The sequence below is a fragment of the Elgaria multicarinata genome, chromosome 5 (genome assembly GCF_023053635.1).
Source record: "Elgaria multicarinata webbii isolate HBS135686 ecotype San Diego chromosome 5, rElgMul1.1.pri, whole genome shotgun sequence".
NCBI classification, from domain to species: Eukaryota; Metazoa; Chordata; class Lepidosauria; order Squamata; family Anguidae; genus Elgaria; species Elgaria multicarinata.
Genome location: NC_086175.1, coordinates 60,073,032 through 60,086,805, shown reverse-complemented (window position 1 = coordinate 60,086,805; position 13,774 = coordinate 60,073,032). Strand labels below are relative to the sequence as shown.

Here is a 13,774-nt window from a genome sequence, read left to right as displayed (position 1 = left end):
AACAAGTCTGCTCAGACTTCAACAAGTCCACTTGCCAGGGCAGTGTGACACTGCCCTCTGGTGAGCATGACTAGTGGCCAGCCTTCCTCCTAACTTTGAAGCTGCAGAGGATGGCACAGACTGTTCCAGGAGTTGTGCAGAGATCCCCATCACTTCCTAAGCTCCGATGCTGGGCAGAAGGCTAGGGGTTGCTTCGCAGCTGCATGCCCAAGGCACTGGGAGAGTCTTGGCCAACCACATCCAAATGGCAGGACACCACTGCTCCAAAGTGCTTGGGGTGTCTACAGGCAGCAGCCCCAATCCAGAATGCTCCTTCAGGAAAAGCCAGGATGTACGTTGGGCACTGCTGCTTGAATGCACTTGGGAGGCTTTCAAGAAGTCATACCAAACCCAGCATGTTTCCCACAAGCTCTCCCCTCAAGAAAAGCCGGTGGAGGGGGGTTTGACTGGAGAGGAAGGGACAGGGAGCTACAATTTTGGGCTAGTTCAACAAGGCTGCCCAAAAACTGTTGATCCCTAGGCCATGGGTAGGACATTCAGAGCACCTGTACACTCATCTCCCCTCCTATGCAGACATGTTCCTTTCAGTTTCAGATCTACATTGCCATTTATGTCTCAATTGGCATTTCTGCTAACTGTTGTGAGTACCAAACCACTATTTTCAACAATGATTAGAAGTGGATTTGCAAGCTGCATTTGGCTTAACTATGGTTAGCAAAACACTGGTGTCAAAAAGAAGAGAGGAATCCCAATCTGGGAGGGAAAGAGCCAACGGGACACTCCAGATCACCGAACCCTTGTAAGGCAATGAGGCAAAATTACACTATTGTAGCTTCTCTGCAAGTCTCAAGGATCCCTGGAACTTTTTTTTTCCTTTTCCATGTTTTAATATTACAGAGTCAAGCATTTTGTAACAGATTATTCTTAATGGATGATTTATTAAAATAGTAGTATAGCAAGCGCCAAATGAAGAGAGCATAAATTTCTTTCAAAATTCTGTTATAACTGCTGTTTAGCTTAGCAATGACTAATGCACATGTTAAATCAAGGTCTTTTCTTTAGATCTTAGGAACAGATTCACATGCTCTTGCTTTTCAGCTAATTGATACTACAAATAGCCAGTAATTCCAGAAAAAAGTATAACTTTTTAAAAAGTTACATCTGATATTTTAGTAGGAAATGCTTCATTAAACATAATATAGCATCCATTAACCACTTGCACTCAGTCAACATCCAGTAACCAACATAAACTGCCTGCGCCCTTAATCAGACCATTTAAAGAGTACCTAGGACAATGATGCATCTGATGAAGTAGGGTCTGGTCCATGAAAGCATAGGCCACATAATAAATTTGTTGGTCTTTAAGGTGCTACAAGACTCTTTCCTGTTTTAGGTCAATAAGCACCATTATTTCCCCTTCCTCTAGCTTAGAGTCTAGTTTCCTAATGTTTTAAAAACAGATTTTTTTTTTTATCAAGCTGCCCAACTATAAGCTGCATTCTGCACAGCTAATATCTCACCCTTGGCACCTGTTACTTAAGGTCTTTCAGTAAGACTAGTAACGTAATTCTGATGCTATACTTCCAGAAACTGTGTTGTAACAGCATTATAACCTGAATTCCTGATTTTTTGCCTGATTGGTAGAACTTTTATTGTGTAGGACTTATGATTGTTTACCTGGAGGAGAGGGTATCTTTAAAAAGAAAAAGAAAGCCATGTCTTCCGTAATTAACCATTTGCTGATTTGGGTGCTGTCTAAAAGTTGTCTTTGCCCTGCGGTGGCTCAGAATCAACGCTGTGTTGATTACATGATGCAGCCACCGATTTGCTGCCACAGCGGGGCAAAGACACAATGATGAGCAGTGGAAAAGTCAGGCCCTTAGCTTGAGTTTTACTGCCAAAGTGAGCCCAGCATGGCTCTTCCGATGTCTGTCCTCACTCCAGTGCTGTGATAGGAGGTGTTCCCTGCAGAAGGCGACCTCCCATTAGTCACCAGAAGCTGGGCAAGGGCAGGGGGCAGGCCAGGTGAACAAATGGCTGCTGGAAAGCCTGTGCTACCTTTCTTTCTCTAGATTACTTGTTGCCACCCCGCTGCAGTGATTCCATGGGGTTTGGTGATGGAGTGGTGCCAACTCAGCGCCATGAAGGCAGGGGAAGACTACCTTGCCAGGTTGGGGAAGACTACCCTAAAGACTGATCTCACCATCCAGAATTTTATGATAAACCCCAGCAACACAACAACCAAGGCAGTAACCCAACTGGAGGCTGTGGTATGGTATCTATGAAGTTTTCAGAAACACAAGCACTGTATTTGCCTTAAAGGAATTGATGTCTGCTCAAAAGGATTGGTAGTCAGTGGTAAATTAATACATTCTTGTGTTTCCCATATCTTCAGTAAGCCAAACTTCTTAGCAAAAGGCAAGTAATCATCACTGTTATCATTTGTTTTCATTCTTTGTAAAAAGATGTATATAGAAGACTCAGTCTCCTCTCGCAACACATTTTGTAATTGTTCATACACACAAACTAGTGTCCCTAGAAACTTTTTCAAAAGTTATTCAAATTTTGTACTGTCTCCTCTTGAGAGTGAAGAACAAATAGGTGAGCATAGGAAGTTATGTGTATTACCTAAGCTAATAACAACTAAAAACATGTTGCAGATTCAGACACTCTACAGAAAATTATGATCAGCAATATGATTTAATGGATTTTCGATGCACCACAAGACAAAGTGTGTCAGTATTGGTTGGAACAGGGCCAAAGAGAATGACAAAAGGCATTTTGAAGCCCAAGTGGTAATGTCAAGAACTAACAAGACATGAAAGAAGAAATAAATTGGGGATGGGGTGGGTAAGAAAACAATGAGCTATTCACAGAATAGCAGAGGAATTCATTTTAGAAAAAGATGCAATCACAGAAAGAGACTTTGTTTCCTCCACCCCAAATAGCACTATACAAAGTACATGCTCACTTCTTGCAAACAAAGTTAAAGTGACATAGGAAACAGTGTGTTGTTCATGTACTATAGCTATGCTGGATCTGAACTGGCTGTTGATGGGACTGTCCACTGTGTTGCTTCACATTAACACCATGACACGAACAAAAAAAACTTTGTCATGGCAGTTTTCCAGAGAGCCCCAACACAAAGCACTCCCTTCTCCTGAGAATCGATACCCTTTCAGAAAATGCTCTCTAATATGGTGGGAAGAAACCACTGACTCAGTTCAAATGATCCATCAAAGCAGGCCTGGAAATGCTCCATGGGCCAACTTGTTCTTTTCTCCTCCTCATTGTTCCCTTCTTATGCTCCAGCTTTCCTTGGTCTTCAACTGGTGGGTCAGGGACCAATACTGGATCATGGTGTAAGATTAGTGACAACAGCAAAGCAACACCATAAAAATGGGGAAATAGTATTAACTGGGCCCCCAAATGCATATTTGGCCTGAGGTGCGCCACAGGTCTGAGAAGGTTGAAGACTGCAAAACTATCTGAATTACCAAGCTAGGAATAGCACTAAAATCCAAGCTATGGCTTACAGTCCCACTTAAAAGTATGATTTCATTGTTAGTTTTAAATTGCTGGGACTGGACAGCACAGGAAATTATGGGGGGAAATCCAAGAAGGTTGCTGCAGGAGAGGGGGAAAGGAGGAGGAGGAGCGCTAGAGTCCTAGGCTTGTTCCTAATCATCCTTGATTTGGAGACCTGGAACATAATGCTTGAGCTGACCTAAGGAATGGTTTGAGGGCTCAAGGTCGGTTCAATACCTGGACAGGAGATTCATAGGAAACTTATCTCTTTAGCAGCTTCATAACACAGAGAAATTAAACGGGTGGCCCTTTCCTCACTCTCCTACGTCCAAGTTGGGAGAAATCCCCATCTGTCGAGTTTCTGCCTATCCTGCAACCGGGCCCTAGTTACCCAATCACTACCATACTCCTCAGATACTTCCTCTAGAGCCCCCATACCGGCTGTTCCGCGCTGACACTTGTCCAGCCATGACCCTTCAAGGAAACTCCTCAGAAGAGCCCCGCCCCCCTCCCGCCAGCTTGTTGACGCTCTCAAGGCTTCGCAGGTTCAGACCCGGCCGACTGTTGTGGCGCCTGGTCTCGAGCCCCTCCTCCACCCCGTCGCGGTGACGTCACACAGCCCGCGTAGGGGGCGCATCGCGTGGGGCTTCTCCCCCCGCCGCCACCCCCACCCCCGTGGGGGAGGGGAAAAGGACGAGTGTGGGCAGCAGTTGGTGTCGCGTGCTGCGTGCAGGTGCCGCTTCGTCGTCACTCACCGAAGTCCAGGAACTGCTTGATCGAGAGCGGCGACGGGGAAAAGCGGGAGTAGTACTCGATCTGTTTGGGGATGGGGCTCTTCAGAAGCGCCCCGCAGAGCCGCATGGTTGGACCGGGGGTGGGGGGGAAGGCGTGCGCGCGCGGGCACAGCCGACAACAGCCGCCACCAGCGCGAGTAGCAGCAGCGGCAGCAGCGCCAACGGGCCCGTGCACAAACCGGCCGAGCAGCCGTCTGGCGGCGCGTGCGGAGGCTCACGCGCACAAACACCGCCGGGAGGGGGCGGGGACGGCGCTCGCAACTGTCACAACGGCCCAGCAGCTCCTCGCGGCCAAGCTGGCGGGCCGGGGAGGCGGGGGCGTTAGCAGCAGCTGCGACCGCCTCCACCGCACCGCCGTCCCCCTCTCCTATCCAGCGACCGGGCGGGCACGTTTCGCGCACTCCCTTCTCCTCCTCCCGGAGCAGCTCCGGCCGACCCGTCTCCGCCGGCTACTTGGTAAGCGCCCGCCTTCCGGGCGTACACAGCTTTCTGACTGGGCAACAAGCAGCCGATAGCATCCGCAAGGCCGCCCTCTTCCCTTTCCTGGGCGCCCTCGCAAGCACCGCCTGCCATCACCACGACGCCCGGTGCGGTGCGCAGGCGCGACTGCCTTGGGTTGGGTTCCAGGCCTAGAACTAGGTTTGAAAGTGACAGGACGCACCTTCAAGAAGGGCACATGTGCCTTACCAACACTTGTTCTCCTGCCACGGGTCCCGGCCTCTCGCCGTTTCCTCTGTCTGTGTTCTTTCATGCACTCTCCGGACGCCTGCCTTGCTTCTGAAGCAGGGGATGTTAGTGAAGTGTACTTAGAATGATGTATTGTTTTGTAATATGCTGTGAACCACTTCAAGGTTGTTGTTTTAATGGGAAGAAGTATATAAGTATTCTTAAATAATGGAACAAGCACAGCACTGAAACATCTCCTTGTGCAAAATTTTAAGAAGGCATCTTCCTAAAAAATAAAATAGGGACAGCAATTTACTAAGTAAATCCATTGGCAGGGGTGGGGAGAATAGTTGAAGCACATGATCCCACAACATCTAACACACACCCCCCAAATGTAAAAAAATCAATAAAGGAGGGTCCTAATTCTAACGTACTCAGTAATATTATTTGAGCTTCAGCTTCACAGGGAACACAGAAAACAACATGCTCAGGTTAGGTCACAATCACATGTATTTTCATAGTGTGGTAGAAGACGTTCCTCCACCTGCCCAGTCAAGATGTTGATCCATATTGTTATTACTGAATGTATTTTTAGACATCTGCAAATTTGTGCACATTCATCCAAAGGATCTTCTAACGTTTGCAATAGTGGATCTTTGTCAAAGAGGGGGAACCCAAATAGTCCATACTCACAGAAACCTCTTCAATCAATGGGGAATTTATTAAACACAATAATTTAAAATGAACACTTATTACTTTGGTGAAGGTAACTTGGTAGAGCAATTGTAATTCAAACACAAGGATGCAAAACAACATCTTCAAAACTATTTTTTGGCGGGGGGAACGAGCATTGCTTTCTTTGAAGCTGGCCCTGGAGTTTAAACTAGGTTGTGGACATGCACTGGGAGCTTGCCTTCACAGCATCTCTTTGCTGCCGCATTGCCTGTGGTTTCACTGTTGCAGGGTGGTGGCAGGTAATTCTCATTGCAGAAGCACCCCAGGCTTTCTGGCAGTCATTCCATATGGTGGGCCCACACCCTCTGCCTGCCTGACTTCTGGAAACACTCCCAGCAAAGAACATCTCACCCCCAGCTGCAACATCTTTGGGGGGCTGGGAGTTTAAGAGGCAGGCTCCTACTACCTGGGTTTTTGACCATCTGATCCAGCCAGGAGAGGAAGGCCTGCAGAGCAAGAGACCAATCAGCGGCTGCTGTTGTCCTGCCTAGTCTGCGGAACCTCCAACTGCCTCCTAGCAGACTCAGGCTCCCAGCAAAGAAACATCTCACCCCCAGCTGCAACAACTTGGGGGGACTGGGAGCTTAAGAGGCAGGCTCCTTTGGGGGCGGGCTCGCCGCCGAAAGGGGGACTCCAAAGGGGTTTGCCACTTTGGGGAAGCCGCTTCAGGGCAGTACACAAGTGCGAGCGCCAGTCCCCTTGTTTGTTTTGTTTCTTTTCTTTTCTTCTCCTCCCCCTACTTTCGGCCTGCTTCCTTTTAGTCGTGTGAGGGTTCTGCCAGCCTGTCATGAATATCTGCTTTCCTGGGAGTGGAGGAGGTGATGGGAGTCCAGGAGCAGCCATCACAGTTATACAGGGCAGAGGGAGATACAGGGCGGGGAGACAGCTGCACTGTCATAAGAGAGAGTGCAATGACAGGGTGTTGGTTGTCCCCAAACTTTCCCCCAATTCAAATAATTTGGATGGCCCTGGCAACAGACCTCCTGGGTTGAAATTGCTGCTGGTGAACGCCAGGTCGGTTAATGGGAAAACAACTGCTATCCAGGACTTGATCCTGGATGAGCATGCCGACCTGGCCTGTATCACAGAGACCTGGTTGGATGAAGCTGGGGGAGTTACTCTCTCTCAGCTTTGCCCACCAGGGTTCTCTGTCCAGCAGCAAGCAAGGCCTAGAGGGCGGGGAGGTGGAGTGGCAGTTGTCTATTGGGATACCATCCCCCTGACCAGGTGCCCTGTCCCACAGTCTGCAGGGTTCGAATGTGTGTATCTGAAGGTGGGTGCCCGGGATAGAATAGGGATTCTGTCGGTGTACCGTCCACCCTGCTGTTCAACAGTCTCCCTTCCTGAGCTAGCCGGGATAGTCTTGGATTTGGTGTTGGAGTCCCCACGGCTTGTTGTTCTGGGGGATTTCAATATCCATGCTGAGGCTGCCCTGTCGGGAACGGCTCAGGACTTCATGTCCGCCATGACAACTATGGGTCTGTCCCAAGTAGTATCTGGCCCCACCCATGTCGCTGGGCACACTTTGGACCTTGTTTTCTGTACTGGATGGGGTGACAGGGATCTGAGAGTGGAGGAACTTTATATAGTTCCGTTGTCATGGACAGATCACTACCTGGTGGGGTTTAGACTTGCTGGCACTCAGAACCTCTGCAGGGGTGGAGGACCGATTAAGATGGTCCGCCCTGATGGATCCGAATGGTTTCCTGATGGTTCTTGGGGATTTTCCTGTTGCCTCGGCAGGTGATTCTGTCAATGCCCTGGTTGATCTCTGGAATACAGAGATGGCCAGGGCAGTGGACACGATTGCTACTGAGCGTCCTCTCTTATGTTGTGGAGCCACACCAGCCCCCTGGTTTTCCAGTGAGCTGGCAGCAATGAAACGAGTGAGACGGAGGCTAGAGCAACGTTGGCGGAAAACTCGGAGTGAATCTGATCGAACACAGGCTAGAGCCTATTTGAAGGCCTACTCTGTGGCAATTCAGGCAGCGAAAAAACTTTTTTTCTCTGCTACTATTGCGTCTGCAAAGAGCCGTCCAGCAGAGCTGTTTCGAGTGGTCAGGGGCCTTCTTTACTCTGGCCTCCAAAAAGTGATTTCAGACCTTTCAACAGCCTGTTGTGACCAATTTGCCCAGCACTTTGCAGACAAAATCGCTCGGATCCGCTCTGACTTGGATGCTATTGTTGATGCAGATTCCAGTGGTTGTAACTTTGACACCTCCTTGTCCGGTATTATTGGATACCTTTCAATTTGCACAGTCTGATGATGTGGACAAGGTCCTTGGATTGGTGAGACCCACCACGTGTATACTAGATCCTTGCCCTTCCTGTCTTAAAAATGCTGCCAGAGGGGGACTGATTGAGTGGGTAAGCGGAGTGGTCAATGCCTCCCTTCACCAAGGAAGGGTCCCAGCGTGTTTGAAGGAGGCAGTGGTAAGACCCACACTGAAAAAGCCCTCCTTGGCCCCCACTGTATTGGATAACTACCGGCCAGTCTCCAACATCCCATTTTTGGGCAAGGTATTGGAGCGTGTGGTGGCCTCCCAACTCCAGGGATTCCTGGATGAGACCTGGTTATGGGACAGAAACAGCTTTGGTCGCCTTGGTGGATGATCTTCGCCAGGAACTGGACAGGGGGAGTGTGTCCTTGCTGGTTCTGCTGGACCTCTCAGCAGCGTTCGATACCATCGACCATGGTATCCTTCTGGGCCGCCTTGCTGGGAAGGGTCTTGGAGGCACTGTTTTACAGTGGCTCCATTCCTTCCTGGATGGACGGACCCAGAAGGTGGTACTGGGGGATTCCTGTTCGACTCCTTGGCTCTGTTTTGGAGCCCTCAGGGCTCTGTTTTGTCCCCCATGCTACTTAACATATACATGAAACCGTTGGGAGAGGTTATCCGGAGTTGTGGGGTGCGGTGCCACCAGTACGCTGATGACACCCAACTCTACTACTCCTTTCCACCCAATTCCAAGGAAGCGGTTTCTGTGCTAAACCGGTGTTTGTTGGCAGTAATGGATTGGATGAGGGCGAACAAATTGAAGCTTAATCCAGATAAGAAAGAGGTGCTCCTGGTCAGTCGAAAGGCAGATCAGGGAACAGGGATTCAGCTTGTGTTGGATGGGGTTACACTCCCCCTAAAGACGCAGGTCCGCAGCTTGGGTGTACTTCTGGAGTCAGCCCTGAGCCTGGATGCACAGGTTTCGGTGGTGGTCAGGAGTGCATTTGCACAGTTAAAGCTAGTGTGCCAGCTGCGCCCGTTCCTAGAGATGTTAGACCTGGCTACGGTGACACATGCCTTAGTTACATCCCGATTGGATTACTGTAATGCGCTCTACGTGGGGCTGCCTTTGAAGAGTGTTCGGAAACTCCAGCTGGTTCAAAGAGCTGCAGCCAGATTGTTGACCAGGGCTGGTTACAGGGAGCACGCAACTCCCCTGTTAAAACAGCTCCACTGGCTTCCAGTTTGTTTCCGGGCACAATTCAAAGTGCTGGTTATGACCTATAAAGCTCTATATGGTTTGGGTCCAGGTTATTTGAAAGAACGTATTCTCCCTTATGAGCCTGCCCGTGCTTTGAGATCTTCTGGAGAAGCCCTTCTTTCAGTCCCACCTTCTTCACAGGCATGCTTGGTGGGAACATGGGAGAGGGCCTTCTCGGTGGCTGCTCCGGTGCTCTGGAACTCTCTTCCTGGGGAAGCTAGGCTGGCTCCCTCCTTGATGGGCTTTCGGAAGCAGGCTAAAACTTTTTTGTTCAAGCAGGCCTTTGGAGAATAATCCAGCCCTCCATCTATGTTAATGTCTTATAATTTTGTTGTGTATTTTTTAATTGTTTATGGTTTTGCTTCCCTCCCCCCCCCCCCATGTACATTTTAAACTTTGTAAGGCCGCCTTGAGGCCCAGCACTGGGTAAAAGGCGGGATACAAATAAATACAATAATAATAATAATAATAACCCATCAGTGGTTGCCATCTGCCCCGGAACGCCCCCAGCTCGATGCCACATGGCTGTGGTGACCTCGCTTCGAATGGAAAAGTTGGAATAAGTCCCTGACTTTTTTAATGCAGAGCTTTGGGAGAAAGCCCCACAGTGGCTGCGGACAATGGCTGTGTTGTATAAACCGACACAGAGCCACTGCAGCACAAAGAAGATGTATACACAGCCCCTTGGATGAGCTTGTCAGTGTGAGAGGTCAAAGAAAGGAATAGGCAAATCGGGGTCCCTAAGCCTCTCAGGATCAGAAAAGAAAGGTTTGGAGTGAGTGTTGGAGAGCAGGGAGGAATGAAGAAGGTTGGTTTGTTCTATGATGAGAGCTTGCATTCGGGCTGGTCCTGAGACAGTCATGGTAACAAGTGAGGGGAGAAGGGCTGTATCTGGAGCTTACGATGCATTCATATTTTTACCTACTTACTTGTATCCAGTACATATTTTCCACTAGGTGTTTAGTGGGGGCTTCTTGGGAAGTGGGCCCCTGGGTGAACTGGGATACAAACAGTGTAAGAAGCTTAGCTGCAATCCTTACTGCTGGATCGGAGCAAGCTGCACCAAGAGGTTAAAGATTAGATTCTATTATACACATGCAGACCATAAGAAAAAAAGGGGGTGGTTGGAGGCTACATTTTTAAAAAAATTCTGGGCATATAACTGCAGTGTGTGTGTGTGTGTGTGCGTGTGTGTTGCGCAAGTGTGGAGGGGTGCTGTGCTGCAACAGGCTGCTCTATAGTGGAAAATAAAACTTGCATAGATGGAGCAAGGCATGCTGAACTCCATTTAGATTTCTTTGCAAAAGAAATGGGTAGTTGTGAGTACAACAGTGGATTTTTTTGCTTCTGATGTTTGTGTTTTGTGGGCCAGGAGAAAAATCTTTACACATCCTAGGATGGTGTGTGATGGGCCATTCATCTGTATAAACATGCGTGTATAGACTTACAGGTAGGCATATGTCATGTCTAAAATGTAAAGGATATAGAGGCTTTACTGTGTATTTATTATTTAAGATGAAGTTTCCTTTCAGCAGCAGTCAGCCAGTCTTTCAAGTATCATAGGCAAAAGGAGAAGTGATTGAAAACAGTTATGGGTTTTAAAGTTGGGAAGCGTGAATAATGTCATTGTCCCCTCTTTGGAAAACACACAAAAAGTGATCTCCTGGTTGCTCTTATACCTTTTGACCATCTATTGCTATAATCTAACTGAAAAGCACTGTACTTTTCTTAGCAACTTTTTATAGAATATTGTTGAGAAAAATGAACACTGTGAAGATATAGTTTGTAAGAGACAGATGCTCCATGTTTCTAAAGGGTGGGCAACTATAATTCTCTGGTACCTTGTTTCTCTAGCTCTTTGGTATAATTTTATAAAACACAATTTCAGACTGCGATTTTTCTTGGTCTGATTCTGTCCCTTCTTCTCCCCCACCCATGTCAATGTTGTGGGGCAGTTGGTCAATGTTGTTAACTTTTGAAATGTATTTTTTATTCTCAATATTTGAGAGTCTGAACATGATGATGCCAAAGGAGAATTACAATAATTTAAGAAGAGTCTTTTTCTCAGGATATTCTTACTAAATGGTTGAGAGCTAGCACAAAAAGTTCAGAACTCTCTCACTGCATTGTGGTTTAACCTACAATTGTAATCCCTTTGACATACCCCTGAAACTTATTATTTGAAATTTATTACAACAAATGCCCACTATCACCTTGCAAGGGCATAAAGTGCTTTACTATAAAAGAAAACATGCATTTTCTTAAGAGTTTACAGATGGCACACTGACAGACAAACTGAATGTTTGGTTCAGGACAGAATTAAATAATCCTGATTAAACAAACACAAAAATGCATTGCAAGAAACATCTTGCCCAGCTAGCATTAATGTGTATATAAATTAGCAAATTTATGAAATGCCAGATATGGAAAAATATAACACAAAATGATATAATAAATGTTGGAAATCTCTGTAGCACACGCAAAAAATTTAATTCACTGATAACAAGACATTATAGGAAAACTATCAATCCTCAGGATGCTCACTTGGAAATACATCTAACTGATATCAGTGAGATATTGGGTCGTTGTCGTCCCCCACCCCCTGCTGCTTCATTTCTAACAAGGACTTCCTTTGGTCCCACTGTGACAGACTCTCTATTCCACAGCTAATGCAAGGTTAATGAAGTTATGATCTTATAGCAGTAGAGTCAACAGTTCAACAACACCAATACAACCAAGTCAACATAGCAATACCAACAGACACTCCCATAATATCCTTGGAAATTCAGCCATCACCCAGCAATCATGATGTAGTTTGTTGATGATGCACCCGCATTAGCCATGTACAAAAGACACCAATCACTAGGCAGCAGCAACAACCAAATTACCCTATGATGTTACCAAACATAATATTCACATCACTACTAAAATCACTATCTCCCAGCAGAGAGACTTGAACTCACACCACCCATTTCCTATTGCCTTGGTCTTACCTACAGGCATCTAGAGGCATCTAGATTATAAAAGTTTTGTTTTCAGGCAGGAACTGCAATTCTTGATGAGAATTTTCCTGCAACTTGTGTGCTTTTGTCAGAACAGACATGACATCCGGACTAGGTTATCATACCCAGGGAAAGGCATATTTGAACCAACCCCTGTCTTAGAAGATACCTGTTTCTGTTAACATACTGCTTTGGATGGATCAAGGGATGAATCTTTGCAATCATTTTAAAATCTGAATTGGGATTGTAATGTTCCCTGTCATAAATGAGGAGCTGGTCAGAGGAGATACTCAGTGAATTGTTTTAAATAAGATTATACAAAAGATCTTCTTTCCTTCAATTACTTTCTCTTTCTGGAATCATGCCCCTTTCCCCTGCTTAACCTAATTCAGCTAGGAGAGGGGCCCTTAAAGGTATAGTCACATGTATCCTTACACGGATCATTTAAATAACTAAATATAGTACTAATGGCCCAATCCTCTACCAGCTCAAGTCCACTTTTCAAGACAACCCAGATACAAAGATACAGCACTTCTATAAAATGCCCAAGATTAGGCTATGGTGAAATTTCAAGAGGTATAAGTTCCATATAACTATGAGATGGCAATTTAGAACCTCTTGAACTCCCCCATCCCCACACATGCGTGTCAATAAAGGAAATGAAACAGGAAGACTGTTCAGACAACACAATAACCCATGGTGGTTTAGTCGACAGTTGGTTATTGAACCCATCATGGGTTATTATGTTGTGTGGAGGCACTGTTGGTTATTTCTTTGGCCACAGAGTCGCAGGGCAAGAGTGGTCAAAGTGGTGGCTGCCGCTCTAGTCGAGCCGGTGGGATAGATTTTTGGCAGCAATGACTTATGGGATACTACTGGGAGGACTGAAGGGAAGAGGGCAGGGGATGAGTGCCTATGCTTGTCCTGGACTATCAGCACTCAGCATAGGGATAAGCACAGTCTTCATGTAGATTGTGGGTATCAGACATGCTGACAAATTTCTCTGTCAAAGCTATTTCTCTTAGCCTGAGCACATAATGGGACTTTTCCCCCTTTGGTTCTGCACCTACGCAGAGCTTCCTTGGAATTTCTACAGCTGAAACATTTTGACAGGCAGCCTGCCTTACTCCCTCCAAACATACCCTAAGGGTGAGGCTTTCACCTTTCTCCGAGGGCTCCACAGCAACCCCAAACCTGCTCCACATCCAAAATTTTGGAGCAGTGAACAGCAGATAGGATTAAACTACTAATACTAATAATAAACACCATGTTAAAATTGTTATTTTATAAAATAGGAAAAAAGTGAGTTTTAATAAGACTGGCCAGTCACTCAAGGAATGCTTCCTGAAGCAACTCAATGTTGGTGCCTGCCTGACCTCCAAAGGCAGGGAATTCCACAGGAGAGGGGCCTGAAGGCTCTTTTCCATTTGGACTCCAATCAGGCCATAGGTCCATGTGGAACCACCAGGAGTATTTCCTCTCATGACCTCAGTGCTGTCTCAGGTATCTTGGACCCAGGTTGTTTAAGGCTTTGTATACTAGTACCAGAATTTTAAACCTGGCCTAGTA

The 13,774-nt window shown here is 46.8% G+C and overlaps 1 protein-coding gene across 1 annotated transcript in view; it reads right to left on the bottom strand.

Annotated features, from left to right (window-relative positions):
* Positions 1-4,609, bottom strand: part of PDK3 (pyruvate dehydrogenase kinase 3) — a 52,314-nt gene extending 47,705 nt beyond the window's left edge. The window contains exon 1 of the mRNA XM_063126489.1: positions 4,284-4,609. Coding sequence (XP_062982559.1) covers positions 4,284-4,389 — 106 coding nt within the window. The 5' untranslated portion in view covers positions 4,390-4,609. The remainder of the gene's footprint in view (positions 1-4,283) is intronic.
* Between the last annotated feature and the right edge of the window lie 9,165 nt (positions 4,610-13,774).